Source organism: Neophocaena asiaeorientalis, unplaced genomic scaffold (assembly GCF_003031525.2).
Source record: "Neophocaena asiaeorientalis asiaeorientalis breed wild unplaced genomic scaffold, Neophocaena_asiaeorientalis_V1.1 scaffold388, whole genome shotgun sequence".
In the NCBI taxonomy this organism is placed as follows: domain Eukaryota; kingdom Metazoa; phylum Chordata; class Mammalia; order Artiodactyla; family Phocoenidae; genus Neophocaena; species Neophocaena asiaeorientalis.
The window spans coordinates 411,847-425,085 of record NW_020172738.1 but is presented as its reverse complement, the minus strand read 5'-3'; the positions used below and the strand labels follow the sequence as shown (position 1 = coordinate 425,085).

Genomic DNA, 13,239 nt, shown 5'->3' with positions numbered 1-13,239 from the left:
CAAAGATAAATGAGACAAGGCAACTGTCCTCAGAGAGCTCATAGACTTATGAAGGCAAGAAACATAAACATTTGGATGTGTAAGTAGGAACCATCATACAGGGCTTGAAACATAGCTGACTGTGGGGGTTTATTGAAAGTCGGATTGAGGTGTTGTGTGCAAAATGTTGTTTTAGGAGGATTCAAAGCATTATTTGAAATAAGTAGAAAGTGAGACTGGGAGACCAGTAAAGAGAGTGTGATGGTGGTGGTAAGAATGAGTAGGGCCAGAGGATGAGAATTGGCATAATAGCAATCAGCAAGACTTAGTGGTTCTCTGGATCTCGGGGACAAGGGCAGAAGTTGGAATGGCTCTTAGATGGTAAGCCTCCAATGACTGGGAAAGTAGTGGGACTGTTGATGAACTCTGAGTAATTGGAGAGGGAGGAGCAGGTTTATGGTAGAGTCTGCATAACTTCTCATGGGGTGTATGGCTAGCCATAAGACTTAGTGTCTGTCCCCTGTCTTCAGGGAGCTCATGGGATAAAGACATAAACAAAATTAGAATACAGGGGGGTGGGTGTAGTAAGAGAGGGGGCATGAAGCAGTAATTCTCAGGGTGTGATCACCTGGGAATTCGTTAGGAATGCGCATTCTTGGGCCTACCCCAGACCTACTGAATCAGAACCTCTTAGGACTGGGACCCAGCAATCTTGTTTGAATAAGCCCTCCAGGGATTCTGCTGCTCACTAATATGTGAGAACCACTGTCCACCTGAGAAGTTAGGGAAGGCTTCCTGAAAGAAGATAACTTCTAAACCTGAGTCATTAAGGGAGGGAAAAATTAAATTTAAAGAAAAAAAAAAAAAGACAGTTTGGGGAATAGAGGGTGTTTGTGAGAGCAGAATGAAGTTGCTGGAGAGTGAGGTATGAGATAAGTGTGGGCAGGGTTCATATCACCATGGGCTGTATATACTCTATTAAGAAATTAGGACCTAGAGTGGTAAAAAGAATTTTCAGCTAGGAAATAACACTGCTAGATTTACAGGAGGGAATAAGTCACTTTGAGAGCTAAATAGGAGATGGACTTGAACAAAACTGGAGGTCAGTAGACCAGTTGAGAGGGGGTGATGGAGTTGTCTAGGCAAGGAATAGAAAAGTTTGATCTAAGCCTAGGGGTGGCAAGATTGGAAAGGAGGAGTTGGAGAAGCTGCTAATAACTGAGTGCTTGCTTTGTGTCAGGCACGTACTGACAGTTTTCCATTTTTTTTTTTCACAACCACCCTTATAAAGCTTAGGTATTAATACCTGTGTTTTACCAAAGAGGAGAAATGTTAAGAAGCTAAGTCGCTTGCCTTGGGTCCAGCTGAGAGTTGATAGCACAGCCCTGTATTAGAACCCATGAGTCTATGGCTCCAGGGCCTCGAAAAGGCTGTCAAAAGACTTTCTGAAGAGGCCCTACAGCCCAGGATGTGGTGACTGACCAGAATATGAGGGTGAGAGAGAAGACAAAGACAGGAGCAACTTCCAGATCTCTAACTTTTCTGTGTCTTCTGTGTGTCTGGTTTTGCTCTCCTATCCTCCCATGAAGACTGTAGAGCTACTTTATGGATAAGCATTCTGATTGAAGATAAAGAGCTCAAGATGGTTATGAGGAATTGCTGAAGGCTCTCGTGAGAAAAAAGCTTTTTAAAACGGCTTTATTTAGATACAATTCACATACCATGCAATTCAATCAGTTAAAGTATACAATTCAGTGGTTTTTAGCATATTTATAGATAGGTGCAACCATCAACACAATAGATTTTAGAACATTTTCATTACCACCCCCCAAACCCTCTAACTGTCACACCCCAGCCCCTATTTTCCCCTAACTTAGGGCTAAGTAACCCCTAATCTACTTTCTGGCTTTATTCTGTCTTGCCTATTTCTAGACATTGCAGATCAATGGAATCATATAATATGTGGTCTTTTGTGACTGGCTTCTTTCATTTAGCATAATGTTTTAAGGTTCTTGTAACATATATCAGTACTTTTCCCCCTTTTTTATAATTGAATAATATTCCATTATGTGGATATGCCAGATTCTGTGTATTCATTCATCAGTTGATGGACATTTGAGCTGTTTCTACCTTTTGGCTTTTATGACTACTGCTGCCTTAGATATTCATGTACAAGTTTTATGTGGATATATACACACACACACACCCACACACACACATACATATATATATATTTAGAAGTGTAATTCCTGGGTCATATAATAACAGTGTGTTTAGTGGTTTGAGGAACTGCCAGACTGTTTTCCAAAGTGGCTGCACCATTTTACGTTGAGTGTATGAGGGTTCAAGTTTCTCCACATCCTCATCAACCCATTATTATCTGACTTTTTGATTATAGCCATCCTGGTAGGTGTCAAGTGATAACTTGTGATTTTGGTTTGCATTTCCCTGGTGACTTGTGATGTTGAGCATGTTTTTATGTATTTATCGACCATTTGTATATCTTCTTTGAAGAAATGTCTATTTAAATCCTTTGCCTATTTTTTTTAATTAATTTATTTATTTTATTTATTTATTTTTGGCTGCGTTGGGTCTTCCTTGCTGCGTGGGTGCTTTTTGTAGTTGGGGTGAGCGGGGGCTACTCTTTGTTGCAGTGCGTGGGCTTCTCATTGCATTGGCTTCTCTTGTGAGGAGCACGGGCTCTAGGCACACGGGCTTCCATAGTTGTGGCTCATGGGCTCTAGAGCGCAGGCTCAGTAGTTGCGGCGCACGGGCTTAGTTGCTCCGTGGCATGTGGGAACTTCCCGGACCAGGGCTTGAACCCTTGTCCCCTGCTGCATTGGCAGGCGGATTCTTAACCACTGCACCACCAGGGAAGCCCTCCTTTGCCTATTTTTAAACTGGGTTGTCTTTTTCTTACTGAGTTTTTTAAGGGTTCTTTATGTGTTCAATATTTAAGTTCTGTATCAAATGATTTAAAAATATTTTCTATTATTTGTTTTTTTTTTTTCACCTCCTTGATATAGTGTCCTTTGATGCACAAAAGTTTTTAATTTTTTTTTTTTTTCCGTACGCGGGCCTCTCACTGTTGTGGCCTCTCCCGTTGCGGAGCACGGGCTCCGGACGCGCAGTCTCAGTGGCCATGGCTCACGGGCCCAGCCGCTCCGCGGCATGTGGGATCTTCCCAGACCTGGGCACAAACCCGTGTCCCCTGCATCGGCAGGCGGACTCTCAACCACTGCGCCACCAGGGAAGCCCAAAAGTTTTAAATTTTGATGAAGTCCAAATTATCTATTTTTGTTGTTGTTGCTTGTGCTTTTGTTGTCATATCTAAGAATTGCTAAATCTGAGGTCATAAAGTTTTACAGACTCCCATGTTTTCTTCTAAGACTTTGTAGTTTTAGCTCTTTGATCCATTTTGAGTTAATTTTTGTAAATTATGTGAGGTAAGGGTTTGACTTCATTCTTTTGCATGTGATTTATCTGGTTGTCCTAGCACCATTTGTTGAAAAAACTGTTCTTTGTCCACTGAATGGTTGTGGTGCTCGTCTTAAAAATTAGACATGTGGGTTCATTTCTGCACTCTGAATTCTAGTCAGGTGATCTGTATGATCGCTATGCTAGTAACACACTGCTTTGACATTACTATTGCTTTGTAGTTAAGTTTGAAATCAGTGTGAGTCCTCCAAATTTGTTCTTTTTTTTCCATATTGTTTTGGCTCTCCTGTGTTTCAATTCCATATGAATTTTAGAATGAGTTTGTCAGTTTTCACAAAGACACCAACTGGGATTCTGATAGGGATTGCATTAACTCTGTAGATCAGTTTGGGGAGTTTTGACATCTTAACAACATTAAGTCTTCTAATCCATAAGCATGGGATGTTTTTATATTTATTTAGATCTTCTTGAATTTCTTTTCAGTGTTTTATAGTTTTTAGAGTATAACTTTTGTACTTCTTTTGTTAAATTTATTCTTAGGTATTTTGCCTTTCTGATGCTATTATAAATGGAATTTTCAAAATTTCATTTTCAGATTGTTCTTTGCAAGTGTGTAGATGTACAGTTGATTTTTGTATATTGAGCTTGTATTCTGAAATCTTGCTGGACTGGTTAATTAATAGTGTCTTAGTGGATTCATTAGGATTTTCTGTACACAAGGTCATGTTATCTGCAAATAGAGGTAGTTTTACTACTTTTTCCCCCAGTCTTTTATTTCTTTTTCTTGCCTAATTGCCCTGGCTAGAACCCCAGTACAGTGTTTAATAGAAATGGCAAGTGTGAATGTTCTTGTCTTATTTCCGATCTTGGGTTGATGTGGGGAAACACATCCAGTCTCTCACCATTAAATTTAATGTTAGCTGTGTGTTTTTTGTAGATGCCCTTCGTTAGGCTGAAGGAGGTGAGGATTTTTATGTCCATGTTCATAAGAGGTATTTGTCTGTAGTATGTGTTTGTTTTCCCCTTGTGATTTCTTTGGTTTTGGTGTCAGGGTAATGCTGGCCTTGAAGAATGAGTCAGGAAATGTTCCCTCCAATTTTTTGGAAGGGTTTGTTAATTCTTTAAATGCTTGGTAGAATTCAGTGGTGATGAAACCATTTGTGCTTGGGCTTTTATTTGTGGATAGTTTTTTGATTACTAATTCCATGTCTTTACTTCTAATAGGTCTCTTTGGATCATCTGTTTCTTCTTGAGTTAGTTTTGATTAGTTTATATCTTTATAGAAATCTGTCTTTTTCATCTAGGTTATCTAATTGATTGGCAAGCACTTGTTCATAGTATTCCTTTATATTTCTTTTTGTTCCTGTAAGATCAGTAGTGATGTGCTTCTTTTATTTCTGATTGTAGTAATTTGAGTCTGTTGGGGTTTTTTCCTCATGGACAATCAGGTTAAGTCGGTTTTGTTGATATTTTTAGAGAACTGGTTTTTGGTTTCATTGATTTTTCTCTATTTTTCACTTATCTAGTTCATTAATTTCTTCTTTCATCTTTATTATTTCTTGCCTTCTGCTTGCTGTAAGTTTAGTTTGCTCTTTTTCTCTAGTATCTCAGGGTAGAAGGTTTTTTATTCATTTGATATCTCTCTTCTTTCTCACTTAGGCATTTGCAGTTATAAATTGCTTTAGCTGCTACCCATAAGTTTTGATTTCTTCTTTGATCCATTGGTTATTTAGGAGTGTTTTAGTTTCACTTATTTGAGAGTTTCCAAAATTTATTTCTTACTCATTTCTAATTTTGTTCCATTGTGATCAGAGAACATACTTTGTATATTTCTATTCTTTTAAATGAATTATTGAAGTTTAGTTTTATGTCTTAGAATAAAGTTTTATTTCTGGCATAAAGTTTTACCTTCTTTAGGTCTATTCTGAAGAATGTTCCATGTTCACTTGAGAAGAACGTATAGTCTACTCTTGTTGAGTGGAGTGTTCAGTAGATGTTTACTAGGTGTAGTCAGTTTATAGCGTTGTTCAAGTCTTCTAGTTCCTTATTGATATTGTGGTTGTTTTACCTCTTACTGAACGTGGAGTATTGAAGTCTCGAAGTATTACTGTTGAATTGTATATCTCCTTCTATTTCTGCCATTTCTTGCTTCATGTATTTTGGTGCTCTCTTGTTAGGTGCATATATGTTTATAATTGTTATATATGTTCCTGCTGGATTGACCCTTTTATTATCATAAAATGTTCCTCTTATCCCTATTAACACTTTTTTTGTTTTAAAGTATGTTTTGTCTGATAATGGTATAGTGATTCCAGCTCTCTTCTGATTGCTGTTTGCCTGATAAATCTTTGTTTATTCTTTTACTTTTGATCTGTTTATACCTTTGAATATAAATTACGTCTCTTTTAGACAGTACAGTTCAATCTTATTTTCTTATCCAGTCTGATAATCTCTGCCTTTTTATTGGATTCTTTAACCTATTCACATTTAATGATATTATTGATATAGTTGGATTTATATCTGCCATTTTACTTTCTGTTTTTTACATCCTTTCTGTTTCTCTGTTCTTCTTTTACTGCTTCTTTTTGCGTTAATTATTTTCTAATGTAGCATTTTAATATCCTTAATGATTTTCATCACTATATTTTCCAGTTTGACACAGATATGCTACTCTCTTAAAGCTCTGTTCCTTTTTTCTCCTTTTTGTAGTATTTTTGTTGTATCACATCTTGTAAATGTTACAAATGCAGTGATAAAATGTTATATTTATTCCTTTATATTATATTGTCTCTTAAAGACGCTGAGAGAAGGAAAGCAAGTATGTATGTATAGCTTTCGTTATATAACCTTATTTATCGTTTCTGCTTCTCTTAATTGGTACCTGTGGATTCAAGTTACCATATGGAGTCATTAGCTTACTACAGCTTTGTTTTCACTTAACTCCTTTGTGCCATTTTTGACATATTAGATTTTTGTATGTTATAGGTCCAACAATATATATATACATTGTTTTATACATTTGCTTTTAAAATCAGTTAAAAGAGGAACAAATGTACATGTACTACTGGTTTTTATAATTATATAATTAATTTTATTGGTGCTCTTGGCTTTCTCATGCGGATTCAGACTATTTTCTAGGGTCACTTGCTTTTAGCGTGAAGAACTTCCTTTAGTATTTCTTGTAAGGTGAGTCTGCTGGCAACAAATTTTCTAATTTTATCTGGGAATGTCTTTATTTCTCCTTCATTTTTGAAAAGTAGCTTTACTGAATATAGAAATCTTGGTTGACAGTTTTTGTTCATTTGAAGACTTTGAATATCTTATCCCACTGCCTTCTGGCCTTCATTGTTTCTGATGAGAAGTCAGATGTTGATTTTATTGGGATTCCCTAGTAAGTGATAATTTGTTTTTCCTCCTTATTGCTGCTTTCAAGATTTTCTCCTTGTTTTTGGCTTTCAGTGTTTTTACCATGATAATGTCTATTTGTGGATCTCTTTGGGTTTATCCTATTTGGAGTTTGTTCAGCTTCTTGGATATGTAGATGAATGTTTTTTCTATAAATTTGAGATTTAGGTCACAATTTTTCTGCTCCTCTTTCCTCTTCTTCTGATACTTGCATTATGCACATGTTGGTGCACTCAGTGGTATCTCACATTTCTCTAAGGCTCTCCATTTTTCTTTATTCTTTTTTTCTCTGTTCTTTGGATTGCATAATCTCTGTTGCTCTCTCTTCAAGTTCACTAAATTTTTTTGCCAGTTCAGATATACTTTTGAGCTCCTGCAGTGATTTTTCATTTCAGTTATTACGTTTTTGAACTCCAGAATTTCCTTTTGGTTCTTTTTTTTTTTTTTTTATGCGGTACGCGGGACTCACTGTTGTGGCCTCTCCCGTTGCGGAGCGTGGGCTCAGCGGCCATGGCTCACGGGCCCAGCCGCTCTGCGTCATGTGGGATCCTCCTGGACCGGGTCACGAACCCGTGTCCCCTGCATCAGCAGGCGGACTCTCAACCGCTGCGCCACCAGGGAAGCCCTAGTTATCCATTTTATACATATTAGTGTATATATGTCAATCCCAATCTCCCAATTCATCACACCACCACCGCACCCTCCTGCCGCGTACCCCCCCCTTGGTGTCCATACGTTTGTTCTCTACATCTGTGTCTCAATTTCAACCCTGCAGATCGGTTCATCTGTACCATTCTAGGTTCCACATATGTGTGTTAATATACAATATCTGTTTTTCTCTTTCTGACTGACTTCACTCTGTATGACAGTCTCTAGATTCATCCACATCTCTACAAGTGACCCAGTATCGTTCCTTTTTATGGCTGAATAATATTCCATTGAATATATGTACCCCATCTTCTTTATCCTTTCGTCTGTCGATGGGCATTTAGGTTGCTTCCATGACCTGGCTATTGTAAATAGTGCTGCAATGAACGTTGGGGTGCATGTGTCTTTTTGAATTATGGTTTTCTCTGGGTATATGCCCAGTAGTGGGTTGCCCACTCTAACCGGTGTGAGGTGATACCTCATTGTAGTTTTGATTTGCATCTCTGGGATAAATCCCACTTGATCATGGTGTATGATCCTTTTAATGTGTTGTTGGATTCTGTTTGCTAGTATTTTGTTGAGCATTTTTGCATGTATATTCATGAGTGATATTGGTCTGTGATTTTCTTTTTTTGTAATATCTTTGTCTGGCTTTGGTATCAGGGTGGCCTCATAGAATGAGTTTGGGAATGTTCCTTCCTCCGCAATTTTTTGGAAGAGTTTGAGAAGGACAGGTGTTAGCTCTTCTCTAAATGTTTGATAGAATGGGGCTACTCTCCTTTGCGGTGTGCGGGCTTCTCATTGCAATGGCTTCTCTTGTTGTGGAGCACGGGCTCTAGGCGTGCAGGCTTCAGTAGTTGTGGTGTACAGGCTTAGTTGCTCCGCGGCATGTGGGATCTTCCCAGACCAGGGCTCGAACCCGTGTCCTCTGCACTGGCAGACAGATTCTTAACCACTGAGTCACCAGAGAAGCCCTGTCGGAAGATTTTTAATCAGAGTTTCAATTTCCTTACTTGTGATTGGTCTGTTCATATTTTCTATTTCTTCCTGGTTCAGTCTGGCCAAGCCGCTCCGCGGCACGTGGGATCTTCCCGGACCGGGGCACGAACCCGTGTCCCTTGTATCGGCAGGCGGACTCTCAACCACTGCGCCACCAGGGAAACCCTCTGTATCTTTATTGATATTGTTTATTTGATGTGATATTGTTAACATGTCTACTTTTACTCCTTTAATCATGGTTTCCTTCTCTGAACATATTTATAAGACTTTGATGTCTTTGTTAAATCTGACATCTGATCACTCACTATCACAGGCAGTTTCTATTGCCAGCTTTTTTCCTGGTATATAGATATACTTTCTCATAATTTTTTTACATGTCTCATAATTTTTTGTTGGAAACTAGACTTTTTTGCTAATGCAGTGTGGCAATTCTGGGTTCTGGTCCTCCCTCCACCCCCACTCATTATTATTATTTGTTTTGTGGCTAGCTAGATTAATTTAGTGAACTTCCCCGCCTCTCCCCAGTAGTGTGAAGCCTCTGCTGGGGCTTCTCTGGGGATGCAGCATTGGGTATGCTCACAGTCACCCTGGGCTGACAGTGGTTTAGGCTGGGCTCTCCTTGACTGTCTTGTTCCACATTTAGCTGTTAAACTCCACTAGTTGCTAACTGGATTACTCTCTTCTCAGAAGAACCCTTGGGCATAAAATGATCCAAAAGCCTGATCCAATCAAACTCAAACTCTTTTGAAGAGGTACTTTGAGATTTGTTCTGACCCTAGGCAGACTCCTTCTAGCTTGGTTCTCTGAGACAAAGAAGCAGAGTACAGTTTAGCCTGTATCTCCAGTGAATCTACCAGTTAACCCCTTGCCTTTCACTGCAACATCCACTGTTTTTGAAAGTGCCCTTAGGGTTAAACTCCTTACTCTCCACAGTCTGTTGCAAATGAAGTCAGTTCCTTTGGGAAGAGGTCTGCAGCTCTCTCTATTACAATCTGTTCCTCCCACCTCTGCTTCAAGGCAGAAGTCCCAGAGTCACAGCTCTGGAGCTGGGAACAATGGTGCCTGCTTTATGAATTGAGCCCTTGGGGGAGGGGCAGTAGCCTCAGGTCTTCTTGGCTTGCCTCTCCTGGTGGGGTGGAACCTCTGCCTTTCAAAGTGGCAGCCAGGGCCCTAGTAGTCTCTGTAGCACTGTGTAGTTTCCATCCCAGAAGTCAGGGCTAGGCATAAGAAGGGAGCCACCTCACCTCTCAGCTGTGTTTGTCCGTAGCTCAGCCTTTGCAACAGGTGGCTGGAGCCAGGATGAGAATTGTTGATATTGTGTACTTCCCAGGAAGGCAGCCCACTGACTGTCAGCTAACGGGGAGAGAGGGAGGCCTGTGTTCTTTGCTGCCTTCATCTGAAGTAGTGTTTCTGTCTGGCTGAGCTAGGAGTTGGGAGAGAGTGGGTCATGGTGCAAGTACCGCAGACTCTGTTCTTACTGAGTTTTAGCAGATTTTCTTAAAGAAATGTTATCAAAAATAGTGTTGAAAATGTAAGGTAGCAATGTCAGGGCAGGAAAAAAAAAAAGTAAGGTTTTTTAAATCAGCAAAGTATAATTAGGCATTCAGGGGGCAGAAAATGTACCAAATTCCCAACTGTTTGCTTCTGACTTGGGAAAGAGTTGTTATGAAAAGCGTGATCAACAAACTTCTGTTCTCTGAGTGGGCAGTACAGGATGTTGGTTGAACTGGAAAATGCCCTGAGGCAATGTTGATGGAGTGATGGGGTATTATTTCTTATGTACAAATAAGACTTAAGGGAAATTGATAGCTATCTGCAGACGTTTGTCTGTCATGTGAAAGACTTCGATTTGTTCTGCATTACTCCAGAGAGCAGACTCATGAATCATTAGCAAAAAGTACAGTGAAGTACACTTTGGCACAAAATATAGGAGGATTTCAGAGGTTCTTGAAAGAGGAACAGGCCATTTCAGGAGGCAGTGAATCTGTCCTTGATGCTGGCTGAGTTTCTGCTGAAGAGAGAGGACTGGCGATTGCTTTCTGGGTACCACGAGGTGATACAGCCACTGAGATTTTCGACAGCATCAGTGGTTGCTGGTTCTGACTGCATCAGAATTACAAAAATATGCGAATTGGTTGGCTTTACCTTTGGGTCTTTTGATTCCTTGAGCGTGGGGCCGGGGCATCTACGTTTTTACGGGTCCTCCAGGTGATGCCGCCAGGTTTGAGATCTGCTGCCAGGTTTGATCTTGATAGTGCTTTCCAAAACGTGTCATTTCCTGTGGAGAAAAACAGTTCATTTGTGCTCAACTTTGCCTACTCAGTCCCCCATCTTTCTCTCTTAGCTGCCTCCTGTACCCCTCTCCTACCCTAGCACAGGTGCATTTTGAGAGAAATGCCAGTACTACCCATCATTGGGCAAAAAATGTTAAAGGATCTATTATGTTCGGTAGTGTTGAGGGTACTCATTTGGAGAGCTGTCTGGTAACATCAGTGACAGTTTAAACTGTTTTTACTTGTATAGCATCAGTTCCAGTTGTAGAGATTCCTACTGAAGAGCCATTCTTTTTTGGGACTGTTCGGCATTTTGTTTGTTTTGATCCATCCATGCTCATGTATTGTTTCTATTAAACATATTTTAAGTCTGGTTAGATTCGGTTTTTGTTTGCTTTTAAGAGCCATAAGATGTCTCAAAATTAGAGTGTATCTTTCTTCTGGCCCAGAAAGGCCAAGGGATTCCCCTAGAAATAATCAAGCTTTTGAGAACACTAAAGTATTCAGGACTCATATATTTACACTTTATTTTAGTTGATCATTTTAAGGCATAGGAAAAATAGAATTATTGATTAAAACCAGCTTAGTGCTCACTACTAGAAGGCACAGCCTGGTTAACTCCCTTTCATGAAAGACTGATAGAAAACTGTGCCTGGTATCTTTCCAGCTGCCCACCTCAGCTCTCCCTTCACAAATCTTGCCCTTGCTACTTTCATTGGAAAGTAGCATATCTTGTCCTTTATTACCTCCTTGGATTAAAAACTTAGTGATTCTTTTGTTTACTTCTTTCTCTTTATGGTTGTATATTGGTGTATATGTCAATGCCAGGTGTAACAAATTTGCAGTTTCATAATGGTAGATCAAATAAAAGTGTATTGATGTACTTAAGTTGTTTTAAAATAATCTTGTGACAAAAAAATTACGTAAAAGCAGACCAGCTGGGAGAGTAGTATGTAAAAGGATTGAAGAAGGAAATTTGAATTGTTATAAATGGAGTTGAAAGAAACATGAATGTTCTGGCTGTACTTAATGCATTATTGCCCCTTTGTTTCCTGTACCTATTTCCTCATGAACTCGTTTGCCTTCCTTTTTTGTTAGCTTCCCTCTTCTTCAACATGGGGCCAGCAGTCCAATACGACAGCATGTCAGTCCCAGGCAACGCTATCATTGGCTGAAATCCAAAAACTAGAAGAGGAACGAGAACGGCAACTTCGAGAGGAGGTAAATTTTAAAAGTAACAGTGATCTAGACAATCAGTGAATAGCTAGTGTGCATGATGGATGAGTGGCTACTAAAGATAACTATTATTGTCAGAACTGCTGTGTGTCTGAATTGGATATGTGTTATTCACCTCTTTATCCTGTAATATGGTCTCTAGCAAGTATGAAGGATCTCATAGGAATAACATTAAGATTGGGTACATAAATGTTCAGTTACCTTAAACATTTTAACCGTAGCTCTTGAGAGAATAGCTCATAAATAAAAGTTACTTGGGTGTTTCAAAATTGGGGGTGAGTTTTGTGCAGCTATCCTTTTGTAAATTTGATGCTTAGAATGTAGAATACTTTTTTCCCTAAAGGGTATTGGGTTTTCTGGCTAACCTAGAAAAACTTAAAGTATGACAGAAATAACGCCTCTCTGCCTGTAAGTCTATATCCTACAGTTAGTTCCTCATTAGGATAGGAAGGATACAAAAGAGTGAAAGGGGCTGAGGAGGGGGCAGCAGAACACAGTTCTTGATAGAAGAGAGAAAATAAGGAAAATGGTTTGGCTCAGCATGCCATTAGGTGCCGTATTCACCCACCCATCCATCCATCTGTCCATTACATAGTTGCTACTCAGTTACAGTTTTAGTCTGGGGATATAGCTGAGTCTAAAACAGACAAAATTCTCTGCCTTCATAAAGCTTGCCTTTGGTTGAGGGGACATGGACAATAAAAATTAAGTAAAACATGGAGTTCTAGAGGGCAATATGTGTCAGAAAGAACAATAAAGTGAGGAGAGGCATAGAGAGAGGGTTGGGAGTTGGGGATAGTATTGGTGGTAGTAGTGATTGTCTAGTTTTAGGTAGTGCTATCTGGGAAGGCCTCTCTGAAAAGGTGGCATGAGGTAGCAGAGTCTTGAAGAAAGTGATTTATGTGGATATAATTTGAGGCAGAGCGGTCAAGTTGTTCACGAATGCAAGCTGTCATTCTGGTCTCGGTGGTGTGGTTCACTAAAGGCCCCGGGAATTGTCTGTACAAGTTTACCATGTAGTGTGCATGATGTCATCCAGTAGGTTAAAATGTTGCTTCACCTTAAAAAATTACCTTATTTCCCACCCTCTTAAAAGAAAAAAAATTGACTGAACTTTCTCTGAAATCATCTCTCTTTTCTAAAAGTTTAACAGCTGAATGCAGAGCAGAGTATATCTTCCCCCTTCAAGGCTAGAAATTGTTCCAGTAATTTTGGTCTCTGCTTAAAAATAATAATAGTGGTCATCAGAGTTGAAATCACA

At 39.4% G+C, this 13,239-nt stretch overlaps 1 protein-coding gene across 3 annotated transcripts in view; it reads left to right on the top strand.

The window, feature by feature from the left end:
* The window catches only part of GIGYF2 (GRB10 interacting GYF protein 2), a 124,220-nt gene that overhangs the window by 99,062 nt on the left and 11,919 nt on the right, over positions 1 to 13,239 (top strand). For all 3 annotated transcript variants that reach the window (XM_024740517.1, XM_024740515.1, XM_024740516.1), the window contains one exon: positions 11,841 to 11,963. In XM_024740517.1, coding sequence (XP_024596285.1) covers positions 11,841 to 11,963 — 123 coding nt within the window. The remainder of the gene's footprint in view (positions 1 to 11,840; positions 11,964 to 13,239) is intronic.